We start from the raw sequence: 19,864 nt of genomic DNA on the forward strand, positions 1-19,864 counted from the left end.
TGCTCTTTACAAGTGCTGGCCTCCACCTCAGAGAGCGAGGGGGGGAGGGACGACTTGAGGGGTCCCCTGGGAGCCCCAAACTCAGACACCGAGTGATCTAAGAGGAGGGAAGAGGGGGGCGGGCATGAAGGCACGCCTAATGGAATATTCAATATCCTGCGAAGTGCACTTTGGGCCGCGCACTTCCAGAGACTAAAAGCCAGTAATGGGCCCTGGAGTGTGCACTTCCTGCCCTAATGTCCACGGGCGCTCTAATGCTGGAGCTAATCGATCGGCCCCTCCGCTGCAGGCGGCGGGGAGTGCAAAAGCTTCCTACTTGCGGCCAAAGTCGCCCGGCCTCCTCCGCGCGCTAGCCCCGAGCCGCACACAACTCGCAACCGGCAGGATCCGGCTCTTCAAGTGTCCGGAGAGGAAGGGAAGGAGCCAGGAGGCGCCCGGAGGGACGGCTCCCCTCCCGCCTCACCCCCACTTGAAGGCGCAAACGTTCCCAAGGAAGGCAACAGGCAGGCAGCGTGGTCCGCCCTGGGACGGGGCTGGCCCGCAGCCCCAAACCCGCCTCAGGTGCAAGGTCACCGAGGCGCCTGCAAGCCCGGGGCGCGCGGACGTCCACAAAGGGGGTTTCCTCGGAGTTTCGCGCTGACTTCACAGCTGCCTAGAGAGTGACCCTGTGCATAAACCTCCCCCCCCCCACCCGTCCCCACCCGGGAGGCCGGATCCCGGCAGCGGAGACGCGCCCCCGTCCCGCCTCCCCACGCCCCTGCACCGGCCCCGCGGGGCCCCGGCGCGGGGCACATTCAGTCGCTGCACCGCACCCGACCCCGGCCGGCCGCCCCTCCCCCGGACGCCGGCGCCCCCCCGCTCCTCCCCCCCCCCTACCCTGAGCACGCCCTGCGGCCCGGGACTGGGGTCGCCTCGGGGAGCCCCAGCGACCCCGGGACGCGCGGGGCTCCGTCCCGGCAGCCGGGCGCGGCCCGACTCCGCGGCGCGAGCAAACTTTCCGCGCTGCCCCCGCCCCCACGCGGCCGGGGCGCGTCTCCCCGCGGAGCCCGGCCCGGCACGTGACGGCCAGGCACAAAAATAAACGCGGCCGGGGCCCGGGGGCCGCGGGGACACCCCACTCCGCGCGCGCGCGCCCCCCGCCCGAGCGGGCCTGCCTCCGGCCCTCAGCGCCCGGCCGGCGCCTACCTCTCGGACTTGGTGAACTTGCGGAACGCCTGCCGCAGGTCGTGGAAGGAGCGGTAGGTCTGCGGCTCGGCCGAGATGCCCTGCGCCCGGGTGGTGCGCGGCCCGATGTGCGGCGAGGGCGCGGGCAGCACCGACTGGCACTTGTGCAGCTTCCGCCTCAGCTCCTGGATCTCCTCCTCCTTCTCCGACAGCCGCTTCTCCAGCTCCCTGATGCGCTCCTCCTTGAGCATGAGGATCTGGGCGAAGTCCTCCTGCAGCTCGCTCATCTTCCCGCCGAGCCCCTCCGCCCAAGTTTGCGCGGGCCGGGGCGGCGGGCGGGCGGGCGCGGGGGGCGAGCGCGGCGGGCGCGGACCCCGGAGCCGGGCGGGCTGCGAGCCCCTAGCGCCGAGCGGCCGGGGAGCGAGCGCCCAGGGCAGGGACGGGACGTCTGAGCGCGGAGCGGAGGCGAGGCCGAGCGCTAATCCCCAGGCTCTCGGGGGAATAGGTGATTATCTTTCATTGAGAAACCAATTAGAGCTGCCCGGCCTCCCCCGGGACCCCCGCCCCCGGGCGCTCCGTGAGAACCCCGCGCGCGCCGCCCGCCGAGAGCCGGGTGGACCAGACAGCCGGCCGTCACCCCATCGCCCAGCGAGCGCTCCCACACGCTATATGGTACCAAAGGGAAGGGGCGGGGTGGGGGGAGCTCGATGCCACTCGGTCCTCGAAATAGCAACAATCACCATGTGATCTGGCAGATGACGCAGCGCTTGTAACCGGAGCCTAAAGACTTTGTGGGGTGTGTGTGTGTGTGTGTGCGAGAGGGTGAGAGGGTTCATGAACACCGCGCCGCCTTCACCCGGCAGCCGCCTTAATTCACCTTGCTTTTCACCGTCCTCTTCTCTTCTGCTCTGGATCAGGTAGGGGGGCGGGGGAGGGGGAAGGGGTGCGGGCGCGCGTGTTTCTCTTACTGGGAAGCCCTGGGGCTTTGACCCCCCACTAATAATGGCAAGGCGTTCGCAGTTCCAACTTTTTTTCAGCCGAAAATTGTGCTGGAAATCGTCAGCTGTTGGAAGGAAAGTTGAATGAATATGCACGAAGTAAGGAGCCAAACGCTTGGCGGGATGAGGGGCAGGCCCTTCTACTGTGCACTTCTCGGAGCCTGGATTTTATTTCACGCGCTGCAATTAAAATGTGTGTACATCCAGCATCCGAATGGAATCGCAGCATCGTCTTCCGTGGCCGTGAAGTGGCATCCGCCCCTCCCGCAGGGCTGGCACGCGGGACCAGGGCCGGGCTGAGGGAAATTGAAACCGAAATTGCATCTGTAACCTGTATTTCTCCCTCACCTGCCTTTCCATCCCCTCACCTTATGCTAAACGGATTCTTCTTCCTGTTTGAGCCTGAGTATCTGCTAATGCCTAAAATTTCTTTTTCTTATGTATGCGTGTGTCCCAGAGAGCATATTTCATAACGTAAATCACTGTTTAAGGGTTTATCTGCCACGGAGGAGTTGATCAGGTAATGATCAACAGATTAGTAAATGTGTTTTTAAAGAAAAAAAAAAATACACGCAGACCAAGATACCAGAGGACTCTGCAATCTCAGCTTAAAGAAAGATCAGTGTATAATCAGTGGCTACTTATTAAAAACGAAAATCTTTCTACCTTGTCTGAAAGTACTAACTCATATACTTTGGTTTGTAAACAAATCCTGAAATATATTTTATTCTAGGGATTTACTATTGACTGTTAGTTTTGCTCATCTGATTATTTTAAATCAAACACCTTTCAAACCACAGCTGAATTCTTAATCACACCAGATGCCAATCTACTTCTCATCTTTGAGAAGGAGTTCTAAGTCCTGTTGGTGTGGTTGCTTCTATCTATGACCGACTTAAACTTCCCCGAATCCTTTTAGGAACACTCACAAGTGAGATTTTAAAAATAACACATGAGTAAACTTTATCACATTCAAAACTAGCAGAGGCTCAACCTTATGAAACAGATACAGTTTTAAAATGATTCCTGGACAGGTTTTTTTCAAGTTTTACATGATCTTTTGTACGTTTTTTAACATTATTATTTATTTTTGAGAGACAGAGTGCCAGTGGGGGAGGGGCAGAGAGAAAGGGAGACACAGAATCTAAAGCAGGCTCCAGGCCCCAAGCTGTCAGTGCAGAGCCTGACGCGGGGCTCGAACCCATGGACCGCGACACCATGACCTGAGCCGAACGAAGTCGGACGCCTAACCTACTGAGCCACCCAGGTGCCCCTCAACTTTTATATTATCTTAAATGCAGATATTCAAATGTTTCTCCTGCTTATTTAAAAAAAAAAAAAAAAAAAAAAAGCATGGGGCGCCTGGGTGGCTCGGTCGGTTAAGCGTCCGACTTCGGCTCAGGTCACGATCTTGAGGTCTGTGAGTTTGAGCCCCGCGTCAGGCTCTGGGCTTACAGCTCAGAGCCTGGAGCCTGTTTCAGATTCTGTGTCTCCCTCTCTCTCTGACCCTCCCCCGTTCATGCTCTGTCTCTCTCTGTCTCAAAAATAAAATAAAAACGTTAAAAAAAAATTTTTAAAAAGCAATATTTAGACCAAGATTTAACATACACACAGACACACTCCTCAAAACCCTAAATTCATCCCTAAGTTCCAAAATTAATCTTATTTTTTCATACATCAGTTTTAACTTAAGCAATGTTGACATTAAATCTTGTCCATTGGCTTAATAAATATTTAATTTAGAGCACAAAGAACACTTGAGAAAAGATAGCCTGGCAGGAGAGTAAACCCTAAATTATGGGAAAAAAAAAAGTAGCATTTCATAGCTGAAAACAATTAACCCATCTAACCCAATCACCTAACATTCTAAGAGAAAAAAAAAAAAAATAGATGCCTAAAGGTAAGGTCCAAGGTCACGACCTAAGTTAATAAGTTTGGATCCGAGATTCTCGATGCCCACACAGAGTGCTTTCCCTAACAGGCTGCTCCTAGCTCGACACCAGAAAATCTAGAAATTCTATGATTCGGACAACGTGGCGTTCAAAGACGTGGCTTTACCCTGTGTCATTTGCTTTTGACTCTGTAGCAGTAAGTTTCAACTATCAAAGCAAAAGTATTAATGAATCTTAGTTTTATTTTGTTCCGTTTCCTGTTTTTCTTAAAGGAGAAGGTCGCCATCTAGTGCCCTTGGAGAGATTTGCTAAATAAAAATCAACCACAGTGAAGTGAGGTTATGTCCTTAAATACCCGTAGAGTGTTCTTATGTTCCTTATTTGAGAGAAAGAAAGACAATACGCTGAATTTTGTATCAGAGTAAAAACATTTTTAAGAATTAAAATTGTAAGAATTTTAAGAATTAAAAATGTACATGGGGCGCCTAGGTGGCTCAGCCACTTCAGTGTCTGACTTTGGCTCAGGTCATGATCTCATGGTTCGTGGGTTGGAGCCCTGCGTTGGGCTCTGTGCTGACAGCTCAGAGCCTGGAACCTGCTTCAGATTCTCTCTCTCTCTCTCTCTCTCTCTCTCTGCCCCTTCCCCACTAACGCTCTGTCTCTGTCTCAAAAATTAACCTTAAAACAATTTTAAAAAGAAAAAAGAATTAAACATTTACAATCTTTTGGCCACTGAATAATGATTTACATGTTATACAGCTTTTTCAATGCCCTTTATGCAACCGATTTTAAGGCTCATAATGACTATAAGGTGGGCACTAGCATTCATTCCCATTTTGTGGATGGAGAAACTGATGCTCAGCCAGATTAGGTAACATAAGCATGGTCACAACGTCCAGATTTGACGGAGCCTGTCTTAATCCCTGAGTGGGATAAACCCCAACCTGAAATGTTTTAAAATGTCCACTTCTCTATGAGCCCAGAGACAAGCAAAACTAAAAGTTCTTTGATAATGGAAACACGCTAAATTTAAAACCCATTATGAACCCGGATAAATCTCTAAGGCACTGGCTTCTCAGCGATCTATTAACCAAAACTGTTTTCCCTGAGATACTTGGGGATGTGCTCTCCATTTCACACACAAGTTCAAAACAATGTGTTTAAAATATACATACTTCCAAAATGTTATGGGGTGTGTTGCCTCTCTACCCCTAGCAACAAGGAACATCTTGCAAAGAACTGGAAGCCTTATAGATAGCTCATGGGACATTCTTGTCCTTTGCTCCAGGTCGACGTCCGAGGAAGCAATGGGAGTCGATAAAAATTTTTTTAAAAAAGTCAGTCTGCTTTTTATCGTCACTGTATGTCACAAGCCGTCCAGAATGTCAGTGGTAAAAGACTCCTCCTCCCCAAAATATTTCATTGGTCTAACTTCAAGCAGTTGCTGCGTTCACTGCTGAGCAGATGAACCGCTCCCAGAGCCACACCCCTGCAACAACACTGAGCTTTAGTACAGATTATTAGGGTCCGAGGATCCGGAGCAAAGAGAACAGGCACGTGCAGACGGTGGGAGTGAGGTCTCCTGAATGGCAGCAGGAGAAAGGTTGGGGAAAATGAAAACAGGGCCAGAGGTCCCAGCCTCTGGAATGGTTGGCATGGGTAGGGTGGGGGTGGGGACTGAATTCCAACACCTTATATCCAAACACTCCTCTTGGTTACAAAACGACAGTAGTTGCAGAAAACTGCTTACAATGCATTTCCCATCCAGGGATGCAACTAGCGAATGATGTTGTACTATGTGTATGTATGTGTATGTAAATGTATGTGTGTGTAAAGATGTGTATTTATGTCTCAACTCTTATCACTTCCCAAGCTGTGTGCTCTCGGGCAAGTCCCGAAACCTCATGGGGACGTGCTTCACCCATTTGCAGAATGGTAGCACCTTTCTACCTTCGAGGATTCCGTAGAATTCTGCCTTCCCGGCGACTCACGTTTTGAAATTATCAGTCCCTTCTTACAAACGACATGCATCCATCAACTTCAGCAGAGTTTAAAATTTTTGACAAGAAAGAGTTAAAGCAGAGTCTAGATGGTCCTTTAAAGATTACAGTGTGCTTTGTGATTAACAGAAGCTCGGAGCATTTTCTGTTAATTCTACATCATACTAGACGTGGCTTCGACGTTAGTGCCTAAACCACGTACTGGTGACCACGAGCGTGGTCACACTTTAGGCAACATAAAGGCGTGAAGTCCTGAAACACCTCCACATCTGCATCGACCATATAGAACGGAAAAACGGCAAATGAAACGCTGCCTCAGTTAAACCTCAAAATTAGCTTCCGTTTATGGTATTTACTTAATACAATATGTTTGCCCTCCAGGAAAAAATACATAAATGCTTTTGACCACGTGATCCTGTGGCTGTACATGGAGCTCTTTCTCATGTTGCATACAACGGGGAGACCATGGCCATTGGTGATATTTCTGTTATCTCCTCTACAAGGTTTGAAAAACATAACTTTTCCTAGCAATTCTGAAAAATAAAACTAAGAGATGATGCTACTTAAGTATTGCAGAAGTCAAATTCTGAGATATATTCAGAACCTTGAAATACGGAATATTACTCCTGGAATATGGACATAGGGAAGGCTATGGGACTTCAGGCAGATAATTATATCTCCCTGAGCCTCAGTTTTCCCAACTACGTATGGATATTAAGGTCTCTTGCGCCTGGACTTATAAGGCTCAAATGAAGCCAGATGAAAACCAAATGCTTATCACTTAAATATGACCCTATATAAATAAGTAGAAATGAAAGGGTAATGCTCCCCCCCCCACCCCCACCTGGATTCTTGAAAGGGAAGTCCCCCAGCAGGGGGCAGAGCAGACAGGTTTCATGATGGTGGTGTGGTGGTAATATTTATACTACATTCAGCCTAGTCATCAGTTGTGGTGAGAATTCAAAGACAGCCCCCAAGATACCTACGCTTGGTGAATCTGCACCCTCTCCCAGTTATTCAAACACAACGACTCAAGGTATTGCTCTGAAAGGATTTTACAGCTGTGGTTAAGGTCCTGTGTCAGTTGATTTTAAGATAAGATCATCTGGTGATGTTAAGAGAAAATCAATCAGGTGAGCCTTTAAAAGGGATTGGGCTCCTCCCGGAGGCAGGGTTTCCAAGCCCGAGAAGGTTTTGATGCAAGAGGGAGTCTGCATTGCTGCCTTTGAAGACAGAAGGACCATCGGGGGGCGGGGGGGGGGGGGGGTGCCTGGGTGGCTCAGTCGGTTAGGCATCTGACTCCAGTTCAGGTCGTGATCTCACGGTTCATGGGTTCAAGCCCCATGTCAGGCTCTCTGCTGACAGCTCAGAGCCTGGATCCTGCTTTGGATTCTGGGTCTCCTCTCTCTCTGCCCCTCCCCCACTCACGCTCTGCCTCTCAAAAATAAATAGATAATATTTTTTTTTTTTTTAAAAAGGACTATAAGGAATGCAGGTGGAAATCTAGGTGCTGAGAGTGAGCGTGACCACGGACACACAACCAACAAGGAAATGGGGACCTCAGTCTTACCGTGGCAGAAAACAGTCCTGTCCCAGCCGTGACAGCTTGGAAGATGACCCTGAGGCCCAGAGGAGAGTGTAGGCTAGTTGGCATGTTGGCCTCAGCCTTACGAGACCTTGAGCAGGGAATCCAGCCAAGCCGCGCCCAGACCTCTCACCTCCAGAACAGTAAGATAAGAGGTGAGTGTTGCTTTAAGTCTCTGAGATTGTGGTGCTTCCTGAGACAACAAGATAAAACTAATGAATTCGGCTATCATTAAAAACATCCACGAAAAAGGCCAGAAATATTTTACCACTCTTAAAAGCCTGACTTTACAAGAGTCATTTTTAGTGAAACCACTTTAGTACATTTCAGATAGATACTCGGGGACAGAGAAAGTTGTCAGAACTTATAAACCGCTTGAAACACACGGATGACAGTGTGAATAGCGTTGTGAGTAGGACAGACTCTGAGCCTTAGCTGTCTCCTCTGTGAAACGCTAATAACTATGTCATAGTACTTTGTGTTCTTGACCATTTGTTTTGGCTCTGGGAATACATTTAAATAACCTTGGATTCTTATTAATTGGCTATTTCCATAGCCGTCCGTGGAAATTAAGGGCCCCTGCATCATACTGCCTTCCAGGTTCATGTAGTAATCAAATACTTGAGAAGAGGGGACAGGAAAGAGTACAAATCCCTTGAGTTTAGCTTTTTATTTGATTTAGTTTGATTGTTTGGTTTTTTAAAATGACAGAGACTGACTGATCTTCTTCCAACATTTTTTTTTAAGTTTTTATTTTTATTTTCAGAGAGACAGAGCGAGCAAGCAGGGAAGGGGCAGAGAGAGACAGAGAATCCCAAGCAACCTCTGCACTGTCTGCAAGGAGCCCGATGTGGGGCTCGATCTCACTATACCGTGAGATCACGACCTGAGCCGAAACCAGGAGTCAGACACTTAACCGACGGAGCCACCCAGGGGCCCCTACTTCAAGCATGTTTTACATAAAGTGTTCTGAAAGTCAGAAAATAGATATACACGATGTAGAATTCAGAAAACACAAAAGGATGTTGGGGTGCCCCACCACCCTGACCCCCTGTATGGTGACACCGATTCATGATTGCCATTCTCTCGTGTATGCCTCACTATGGTATTCTCATGTAAGTAAGCATAGCTATGCATAAATACCTATTTTTACACACATTTGACACAGAAGTTTTAATATCTGCTCTGTAGGTTAGCTTATTGCCTAGCTTCGTGCTATAATTTCCCGGCTTTGAGAACACTAGGAGACGTCCCATTGTGTGACAAAATCGTGGGTGACAGGAGTTCCTCCAGTAACTTCAGGGCGTGTGCCCTTCCTTCGTGCAGACATTATTTATACTTCTTCTTAACCTTAAAGATATTGGGCATCTTTACTTATGAAATATTCTTAGTGAAAACTTCACAATGGTCTGATGCTTTCAGAGAACAAGGCAGGCATTCTTACCTACATACATCTTTAAAGGATGTGATAAAATTAGCACCTGCTCTTTGTTGATGGAGACACGCATCTCGGCTCATCCCAGGTTGTTTCAAATTAATGATCCTCATGTACAAAAAAGCTAAGAAGCCATCACTAGGGATAAGGAGCACTGTATTTTGACAGCCTCTGAACCTTTATAAATAACACGTTTTGGGTTTTTTTGTTTTTGTTTTTTTTTTTTTTTTTGGTCTCCAATCAAAACTGCATAGTTAGCTAAAGAGAATTCGTTTACTAGTTCTGGTCCCATGAGGACACGTTTATTTGGAAATTATTTTCTCAACCTATGTGGTCATTTATTATAAAAATATAATTTGTTTTTATACCTGGGGGGGGGGGAAATAGTTGCATGGAACCTACTGTATTCCGGGACATATTCAAACTCTCATATTTACAGCTGACACTCCCCAGGGCCGTGTTCATTAGATCTTCCCCACCCGAGCTGCAGAGGGCTCCAACTTAGAAGGCCTAGCGAAAGCGGGAGAGTGCAAGAAACAGCTCCAAAGTCTCCCAGATTAATCTGAAGTAATGGCTTTAGTTACGATGAAACAACTTTGCTTTGAAAGATGCTTTGGCTGAGCAGATGTCTGCCCCTCCCCGCAGGGTAGCTTTTCAGCACCCATCGTCCGCAGGGAGCAGAGAGGTGGCAGGAAGACAGAGGATATTGAACTAAGAAGACACGATACCCACAGCCCTTCATTCAAGACTTCATCCGCTAAAGGGAGATCACTTTACAGAGTGCAGGCGGGCAGACATTACTCAGACTGTGGCTAAAATCATCAGCAAGAAACCCTGCCAGGAATGCCTCAGTGTAACATGAGGTGGTGCTGGAGTGTGTGTGTGTGTGTGTGTGTGTGTGTGTATTTCAGTCACGGCCCTTTTCTTCTAAATCATCTTCTCTAGCTGGGGTCGGTCAGTAAACGCAAGCTCTTCCTTAAAAACTGCCTCCACTCAGGACATTTGGATAGTTCCACGTTAAGAGCAGGCATGGGGTGATTTTAAGAACAGACGGAAAATGCCACAAGTTGTTGGGGATCAGCCTCCAGTGTGCTGTCATCAATCAGGAGTGTCCACTCCCTCCCCTCCACAGCCAAACCTATTTACCTTTGGCACAAATGTCAAGTTAGCATTCTAGGAAAGGCACGGGAGAAAGACCATTGACGTCAGGAATCATTTTATTAAGAGACGAACCATGACTCCTGCATTGTTCCTTTGAAAGGGAAACAAAGAAACCAAAAAAGCAATGCCTGCATTTACCTGAACGGATGTACTTGGCTTCATTCATTCAAGTATTTTTGCTCACTTTTCTGCAGGTCCCAGGCATGCCGCTGGACGACTGGGGACACACAGAGACAAGTAGGACACAGTGTCCACCCTCCAGAAACGGACGAACGTGTGGGAGCAGCCGAGGGATGGACACACATACGTAAATGACTATTGCAAAGCTGTAGTGAAAAATGAGGTTATCCCGGTGCAAAGGAAGGGGTGGGGGAAACACTGGATCCTTGAATGTGTGTGAACGTGAGTGTGAGAGAGAGACAGAGACGTAGTGCCCACCAGAGAGCAAGAATCACCACATCACCAATTGATAACGTGCTTACTTTGTTGAAACCGAAGGATTAACTTGGTAAACAAATGAACGAGGTAGTTGAATTTCCGGTGTGGGAGACAGAAGGCCACACGCTTCCTGGAAAGTCTACGTGGAGAGACGAGGGCCGTGTGGAGGCCCCTCCAAGGACTGTGAATTTTATCCTAGGAGGCACTGAGGATTTAATAAAATGCCATAACCAGGGAAATTGTACGGTAAGTGACATATGGAAAGTTCCAAACTGATATTTGAAAACAACCAACTATATCTGTAGCACCCATAAAGTGCTACTATAGTGTCCCCGCGGGATTTTATGTTCGTTCAATTCTGCAAAGACTGCTTTTTCCTTGTGAGTGTGCAAATCCATTCACCAGGAAAATTGGGTTAAGATAATCAGATTACAGAAATACTGTTCCCGGACAGAGCGACCCTTGTGGTTCTGAACATGTGTGTTTGTTTAACAGCTCACACCATACATTCGAGCTATCGTTCTATTTGTGGGAGAACTGAGTCCATTTATCTCTTAGAAAAATTAAATCATGTTCCCAATAAAGACAAAATTAATAAGTAGCAAAATTAATTAACATACAGGGTAGTAGGAAATGCTTATTAGCTTGTAGCACGCGAGAGGGCAGTTTTTCAGTTGCTACTACTCAGGAGGCTGTGTGTGTAGGAAAGTAGGAAAAAGGGGGGGGCTATCAGCATGAGCAAGGAGAAAACATTTTATCGATGCGTCATCTTTAACAGTAAAAATTGATGATGCTATACTCAGAAAATGAAGAGTAGTGTGTTTGGGGCGCCTGGGCGGCTCGGTGCGTTGAGTGTCCTACTTTGGCTCAGGTTATGATCTCATAGTTCATGGGTTCGAGCCCCACGTCAGGCTCTTGGCTGTCAGCACAGAGCCCACTTTGGATCCTGTCTCCCTCTCTCTTTCTGCCCCTCCCCCATTTGTGCACGTGTGTGTGTCTGTTCTCTCTCTCTCTCTCTCTCTCTCTCTCAAAAGTAAAAAAAAGAGTAGTGTGATTAATCAAAATTCCCTGAATACTATGCTATATCTTGCCAGATAGACTTATCTGTACATTCAATGCAATTCCGACAATTTTCAGGGTAAAAGTTGATGAGTTGATCTTAAAATTCATATGAAACAAATATTTCAAGATTTAAAATAACCAAAACACAACAAAAACTATGGTCCTGGACTGTCAACCCTCAAGTGTACTGTAAGGCTATAATAATTAAACCAATGTGATCATTTCCTTTTTAAAAATGGGCCAAGGAAAACACATAGTTTAGAAGCCAATCCTTATCTATGTGGAAATGTCATTTATTATAAAAGTAGCATTTCAAATTATTGGAGAACTAATGTTCACAAATCAGAAGAAAATTTATGTAATACAGATTTTAAATATATTGTATATGTTTATTCAAATATAACATATGTATATGATGTTTTCCCCACTTTTCAATATGCTGAAATATACATAACATAAAGTTTACTGTGTAACCATTTCTCAATGTATAGCTTGGTGACATTAAGTCCACTCACGTTGTTGTGCGAAAATCCCACCATCCCTCTCTACTACTTTTCCATAACTGAAACTCTGTCCCCATTATACAGTAGCTGACTTCTCCCCTCCCCCAGCCCCTGGGAACCCCCATCCTCCTTTCTGTATGTATGCCTTTGACTTCTCTGGGTATGTCGTTTAAGAGCAGTTCTACAGTATTTGTCCTATGACTGGCTTATCTCACTTTGCGTAGCGTCCTCAAGGTTCCATGCCGTAGCATGTATCACAACTTTCTTCCTTAAGGCTGAATCATATTCCATTGTGTGTATATAATCACATTTTGTTTATGCATGCCATCTGTTGATGGATACTCAGATGGCTTCTCTCTTTTGGCTATTGTAAGATCACTGTGCTTATTGGTGCACAAATATGTATTTGAGTCTCTGCTTTCAATTCTTTGGGATACAGAACCAGCAGGGAACTTGCTGGGTGATATAGTCATCCTCTGTTTCATCACAGAGAATGTTTTGTAAACATATAAAACAGAGCTGGGATCCATAACATGCAAGGACTCCCTAAAGGTCAATAGAAATACCAAAATTCCAACACAAAATGACAAAAACAAAGACATTCATCTTTGCTAATAAAATTCACTTTTGCCTATCAAATTGGCCAAACTTCAGAGATTGGTAATACTCCTTCATGTCAATGTTGTCCTAAGTGGGCTCTCCTAAATACAAGTAGGTGCGTAAGTTGTTCATCTTTTGTAGCAAGCAATGTAACGGTAGCCACCAAAATAGTAAGAATACATTTGCTTTTACTCAGCAGTCCTACCTGTAAAAATTAAGCTTATAACATGATTCATGTTTATATACAAAGATTGCTGGTGGGAGGAACGGGTAGTGAGAAGAGCACCTGGGTGGCTCAGTCAGTTGAGCATCCGACTCTTGCTTTCGGCTCAGGTCATGATCTCGAGGTTCGTGGGTTCCAGCCCCGAGTCTGACAGTGCAGAGCCTGCTTGGGATTCTCTCTCTGTCCCTCTCTCTCTGCCCCTCCCACACTCATGCTCACTCTCTCTCTGTCTCAAAGTAAGTAAACTTAAAAAAAATCAACATTTTTTATTTTTGCTGTTTGTGAAAGAGAAAAAATTTAACCTAAAGAATTAAGTAATTGGTGATACAGTCACATTATGAAATGCTACGTAGCTATCAAGAAAGAAAGAAGTAGATACGTAGGAAGATCTCCAAAGCGTGGTAGAAGTGAAAAAAAAAGAAAACAAGCAAAAAATGTGATTTCATTTATGTGACCATTTTAATGTTATATTAAAACACATGCATATGTATTCTTTTAATGTTTATTTTTGAGAGAGAGAGAGAGAGCATGAGCAGGGGAGGGGCAGAGACGGAGACACAGAATCAGAAGCAGGCTCTAGGCTCTGAGCTGTCAGCACAGAGCCCGATACAGGGCTCAACCTGAGACATGCTCCTGAGGGCACGAACCAGGAGACCATGACCTGAGAGGAATGCTCAACGGACTGAACCACCCAGGCCCCCTTAGATCCGTTGTTACCAGCTGTTACCTTGGGGGAGGGGGAAGGGGGACCACGGGACCACGGGAGGGAAGAGGGAAGGAGAACGGTCGTGTTTTACCAGGTATACGTTGTTGGAACTCTTTAGGATGAGAGTGTGCCCATGTGTGCGGTGCATTCACAAGGTGATTAAGGACTGCTCAAATTGTACCATCTGATGAATTGGGACAGGTACACACACCCATAAAACTGTCGCCTCAATTAAGGTAACAGATCATAGCTAATTCTTTCCAAATTATGGCACTTCCGTTTTGAAATATGCAAATATGAAGAAAATGACCGAGCCTGACTGATAAACACTATCCAGAAAGGGCTGGAAAGCCCTCCTTCCCTTGGCCTTCCCCTTACCTCAGACTACTCACCCACGGCATGAGCAGGAATGAGCAGGCAACCCTGTCCCTGATGCAACCATCCATCCTAAGATATGCCCTTCAGGCTTTAGCTTCAGAGCTGCGGGTCTGCACTATCTCCCTGGGCTTCTTATGTACGGCTGCCCTCGAGAGGATTAAATAAATGGATGGGAAGCATAGTATCTTACAGTGTAATGGATTTCAGAAATAACCTAATTTAATCCCCTGCATGGCGCGCGCACACACACACACGCGCCCCTTCTAAAATATCCCCAAGAGACAGCCATCTACACCAATGGCTATATATGCACATAAATTAAGACATTAGAACGAGTGCAACACACATAGTCCATAAATCAGCCCTTTATCAACATCAGCACCACTGACATTTGGGGCTAGATAATTCTTTGCTGCGGGGACTGCCCTGTGCTTTGTAGGATGGTTTGCGACATCTCCAGCCTCTACGCGCTAGATGCCAGTAGCACCCCTCACCCCGGCTTGTAACAACCAAAACTGCCTCCAGATTTGACAGTGGCACCAGCCGCGATCCACTGTGTAAGTGGCTGCTAAAGTTAATCATCAAAGTGAATTCTCGCGTGAAACATTTCAAAGCTTTATCCATGTTTTTTATGTTATGTTTTTTATGCATCCGACTTCAGTAAGCCCATGGGGAGAGTAGACCAGTAGTTCGTGTCATATTGCCACACTAATTTAAGGGGCTTCATCGTGAAACAGAGTTAGGTATAAAACCCAAAGAAGGTATAAAACCCCGAAAGAAGAAGCCAGCGCAATGCTCCTTCCCTTCTCTGCACTCTTGTCTCACAGAGTCTTCAGGAACTCAACTGGAGACCACCAGTCCTCATACCGGGCCTTATTCTTTCTTTGATGTCAAGTGAATTCTAAGAGAGCAGAGAAACCACAGAATTAATGAGTCATCCGCACTGCGCCTAAATCTAAAAGTTATCATTCAATGACTGGACGGGACAGTTAATATTTTCTCAGACACCATTCAGGAAAAGAGAGAAGAATGTTATCAAGTGAGACATAAACCTGCTTCTCATTTCCTTGAGCTATCTTTTTGAAGATTCTTTTTTTTCCCACAGGATTTCCAGTACTATTCTTTTCTCATCGTGTGATATGTGTGAGTGACGTGGAAGTGATATACATTCAATACGTAGAACTTAACCTTCCTCCCTCAGATGAAGCCTTTTACTCTAAATCAAAACAAATGATAAATGACATACACAGAGATTTGGTAGAGACACCTTTTTGTCATCAGTGAAGAGATACGAGGTGCAGGCTATCCAATAATTTTGTGTTTGGGTAATTCAGCCTCCGAGTTAATGACATAACTCAATGGATAGTGCTGGAAAAGTTTTGATTATTTAGTCGTAAGAACAATTATAAGACCTCTCTGCAAACTGGAGTTTAGATTGCATTTGAAATTAGTTCCAGTCAAAGCAAAATAGAGAATCAATTAGAGAGATGCCCTCAATGGGAAATTTAATATGTTAGCGCATTCTTAGTTTTATAGCTATACGTGGTCTAACGTTCCAAATAAGAAAGTAATGATTGAACATGAGAGGCTATTAATATTTAATATTAACACAAGGTTCATATACACGTGGGATACTGTAGAAGGCTCCAGACTCAGTCTCTTAGATATACTTTAAACTAATATATCCTATGGCTCACCAAATGGGATTCCCAAATAACAATGTTATTCCCAAATGTTATTCCCAATGTGGTGACATTGGGCAAGTTCTACAATCTCTCCAAGTTTCAATTTCCTCACATGTAAAATAGGGGTACTTAGTAATACCTTTATCATTTGGTGATTATGAAAACATGTTTAAGTTTATTTGTTTATTTTGAGAGAGAGAGAGAGCACGAATGGGGTAGGGGCAGAGAGAGAAGGAGAGAGGATTCCAAGCAAGTTCTGCACTGACAGTGCAGAGCCTGATGTGGGGCTCAATCTCAAAAACCATGAGATCATGACCTGAGCTGAAATCAAGAGTCAGGCACCCCTGAAATGAAGTATTTATTAGTGATAGCATTAAGAACCATAGTTCAGCATAGTATTTAATTTAAATAATATTAAATGTCTCCACCTAATTTCTAAGTAGAACCATTACATTATGGTAAACCTTTCCGAAAAGTTACGTGAATATAAGCGTATCGTTTTATTACCCTACGCTATCGTTTTGAAATTGTGTCTCTGTGGTACCTTATTTGCAAAACTCTCCATAATAACTGCCTTCCCATATCTATGCCTTTGGAAAACTCCCTTTCCCAATGACTGTGAGCTTAACCATTCTATTTGCTTGGGCCACTTTGGCCAAATGCAACACAAGCTGAGACTTGAAAAGTACCCATACACTGAGACTTGCCTTCTTGTTGCCCTTGGGAACACCGTGACCACTACCACGAGAATGAGCCCAGCCTAACCCACTGGATGATAAATGGGACATGACCCAGTGGCCTCCACTATCCCTACCGACAGCCAGCCCACTGCCAGACGTGTGAGATCAGCAGCCCCTAGTTGATGACAAACGTGAGTGAGCCCAGCCAGAATAACCAGGAAGACACTCATCCCAACCGAGCTGAGCCTAAACTGTTGACGCATAGAATCGTGAACAAATAAAAGGACTGTTGGTTCCAAGTCATCAATTTTGGAGTAGTTTGTTACACAGCAAAAGCTAACTGATACAGTCCCCATAGGCAACATTAAGTAAGAAATAAAAAATCATAATTCAGAATGTAGCTAATACTCTACATTTACAGTCCTCAGGAAAAATGCTGACTTGCTAATAAAATACTGACAACAGCATCAATTCAACCAATAAGCCGAAACCCATCCCATTTGGTTTCATACTCAGTTATAAACATTGGGCGTTGGTATAATGTAGAAGGGTAGGATCCTCGTCTCCAAAGAACAATAAGAGCAGAAAAGATTAACATTCCATGTGCTCACTGCAATCAAATGAACGATGGCAAATTTCAGTGTTGTGTTTCGAGATCCTGAGACCGTCTGTACTTTTGATGGGGTGGGAAGAACACGGATGCCCTACGTTCACCAGCCTTGCCCTTACATCGTCTAGATGTACACTTGGGAACATGTGTGCCCATACAAGGTATTCGTTATTCACTCTGCGTTGCCTGTCTCTCTTCAGAGGTCGCAGCTGAGACGTGATTTTTTCACTTCCTGGCACCGTCTTAAACAATTCTGGCTCAGGTTACGAAGCTGCCGAAGAAACACACGGTATCATTTGCCTCACGGAAAGGAGACTTTGTTTTAAAGGGTACAGCCAAGGATCATCTGGAGTCAGCATCCCGGCTCTCGCTTCTCTCACCCCACCAATCTATCTCTACCAGAACGGCCGGGCAGGCCACTGCAGAAAGCAACGGTAGCTGTCACACAAAGTAACAGCCGGGAAGAAGGTTCACCCCAAAGCCCACTGGTTTCCGTAGGTTCGCTCAGGCCACACTGCCTGAGGGCTGTTTGCACACTTGACAGACGGCCAGGGCCAAGACAAGAAAGTCAGTGAGAGAGAAAATGGAAGAAACGCAAAACGAAACGTGAACCGCATGCTCCTTCCCTATCTTTGGGGACCTTGGCTTGCAGTTGTCTGTTCTAACCACCCAGGATTCTTTTCGTTCTATTGCTATTGCTCTTTCCATTATCATGATCACTATGTCCACTCCCCTAGAATAGAAGCATCTTGAATGAAGTTACCTAGTATGAAACTTTCCCCATGTTTCCCATACTTTGAAATAATCCCCTTGGTGATAGCTTTTATGGTAATTACCGAGTCTTTGCTATGTGCCAGATAGCATGGCACTTGACACAAATTAGCTCATTATCACAGATCAGTGGAACAGGATAGAGAGCCCAGAAATAAACCCGTGCTTACATGGTCAATTAACCTACAACAAAGGGGGCAAGAATAGCCAATGGGGAAAAGACTGTCTCTTCAACAAATGGTGCCGGGAGAACTGGACAGCAACATGCAAAAGAATGAAACTGGGTCACTTTCTTACACCGTACACAAAAGTCAACTCAAAATGGATGAAAGACCTAAACATGAGACCGGAAATCATAGAGCTCCTAGAAGAAAATATAGACGATAATCTCTTCGACATTGGCCACGGACACAGCTTTCTAGATAGGTCTCCTCAGGCAAGGGAAATGAAAGCAAAATTAAACTATTGGGACTACACCAAAATAAAAAGCTTTTGCACAGTAAAGGAAACCATCACCAAAACAAAAAAGGCAACCCACTGAACGGGAGAAAAAATTCACAAATGATCTATCTGATGAGGTAGTAATATACAAAATATATTAAAAAGGCATACAACTCAACACTAAAATAAAACCCAATTAAAAAATGGGCAGAGAACCTAAACAGACATTTTTTCCAAAGAAAATGTACAGATGACAAATAGAGATATGAAAAGATACTCAGTCAACATCACTCATCATCAGGGAAATACAAATCAAAACCACAATGAGATAGCATCCCCCACCTGTCAGAATGGCTGGAATCAAAAAAGAAACAACAGGTGTTGGCGAGGGTGTGGAGAAAATGGAACCTTTGTGCACTTTTGGTGGGAATGCAAACTGGTGCAGCCACTGTGGAAAACAGTGAGGAAGTTCATCAGAAAATTAAAAATAGAAATACCATACGATGCAGTAATTTCACTACTGGATATTTACCCAAAGAAAATGAAAACACAAATTCAAAAAGACATACGCACCCCCATGTTTATTGCGGCATTATTTACAACAGTCAAGATATGGAAGTGACCCAACAGTCCATCTATAGACAGATGGATAAAGAAGATGTGGCAAATACTCACAATGGAATATTATTCAGTCATAAAAGAGAATGAGACCTTACCATTTGCATCAACATGGATGGCCCTGGAGGGTATTATGTTAAGTGAAATAAGAGAAAAGACAAATCCCATATGAGTTCACTTCCAAGTGGAATCTAAAAAACAAATGAACAAACTAACAAAAAGCAAAACCAGACCTATAAACACAGAGAACAACATGATGGTTGCCAGAGGGAAGTGAGTGGGGGGTGGAAGAAATGCGTGAAGGGGAGAGGGCGATACAGGCTTCCAGTCATGGAAGGAACAAGTCACGGGAATGAAAGGCACAGCACAGGGAATATACTCAATGGTAGTGTAACAGTGCCGTGATGACAGATGGCAGCTGCACTCGTGGTGAGCATAGCATAGAGTTGTCCAATCACTATGTCATTCACCTGAAACTGATGTGACATTATATCAGCTATACTTCAACAGGAAAGAAAGAAGGAAAGAAAGAAAGAAAGAAAGAAAGAAAGAAAGAAAGAAAGAAAGAAAAGAAAGAGAAGAAAGAGAAGAAGGAGAAGAAAGAAAGAAAGAAAGAAAGAAAGAAAGAAAGAAAGAAAGAAAGAAAGGAAAGGAAAAGAAGGAAGGAAAGAAAGAAAGAGAGAAAGAGAAAGAATGAAAGAAAAAGGAAAGGAAAAGAAAGAAAAAGAAACAAAGAAGGAAAGAAAGAAAAAGAAAGAAAAAGAAAGAAGGAAAGAAAGAAGGAAGAAAGGAAAAGAGAAGGAAGGAAGGAAGGAAGGAAGGAAGGAAGGAAGGAAGGAAGGAAGGAAAGGGAGAGGAAGAAAGAAAACTTAGCTCATTACTGTAGGCCTTGTAATAATTCTAAGGTAGGTAAA

The 19,864-nt window shown here is 45.2% G+C and overlaps 1 protein-coding gene, 1 long non-coding RNA gene and 1 other non-coding gene across 4 annotated transcripts in view; 2 read left to right on the top strand and 1 right to left on the bottom strand.

Annotated features, from left to right (window-relative positions):
• The window catches only part of PRKG1 (protein kinase cGMP-dependent 1), a 1,254,852-nt gene extending 1,252,978 nt beyond the window's left edge, over nucleotides 1–1,874 (bottom strand). The window contains exon 1 of the mRNA XM_023240288.2: nucleotides 1,186–1,874. Coding sequence (XP_023096056.1) covers nucleotides 1,186–1,451 — 266 coding nt within the window. The 5' untranslated portion in view covers nucleotides 1,452–1,874. The remainder of the gene's footprint in view (nucleotides 1–1,185) is intronic.
• Nucleotides 1,875–7,322: 5,448 nt separating this feature from the next.
• On the top strand, nucleotides 7,323–7,407 carry TRNAW-CCA. The gene has a single exon. It is a non-coding gene; the product is annotated as a tRNA-Trp (tRNA).
• A 1,075-nt stretch (nucleotides 7,408–8,482) lies between these two features.
• On the top strand, nucleotides 8,483–12,891 carry LOC109492949. Of its 2 annotated transcripts, XR_006587473.1 has the most exons (3): nucleotides 8,483–8,754; nucleotides 9,720–9,937; nucleotides 10,430–12,891. It is a non-coding gene; the product is annotated as an uncharacterized LOC109492949 (long non-coding RNA). The 2 variants fall into 2 exon arrangements; XR_006587472.1 differs by lacking the exon at nucleotides 9,720–9,937.
• The last annotated feature ends 6,973 nt before the right edge of the window (nucleotides 12,892–19,864 follow it).

This window comes from Felis catus, chromosome D2 (genome assembly GCF_018350175.1).
Source record: "Felis catus isolate Fca126 chromosome D2, F.catus_Fca126_mat1.0, whole genome shotgun sequence".
NCBI classification, from domain to species: Eukaryota; Metazoa; Chordata; class Mammalia; order Carnivora; family Felidae; genus Felis; species Felis catus.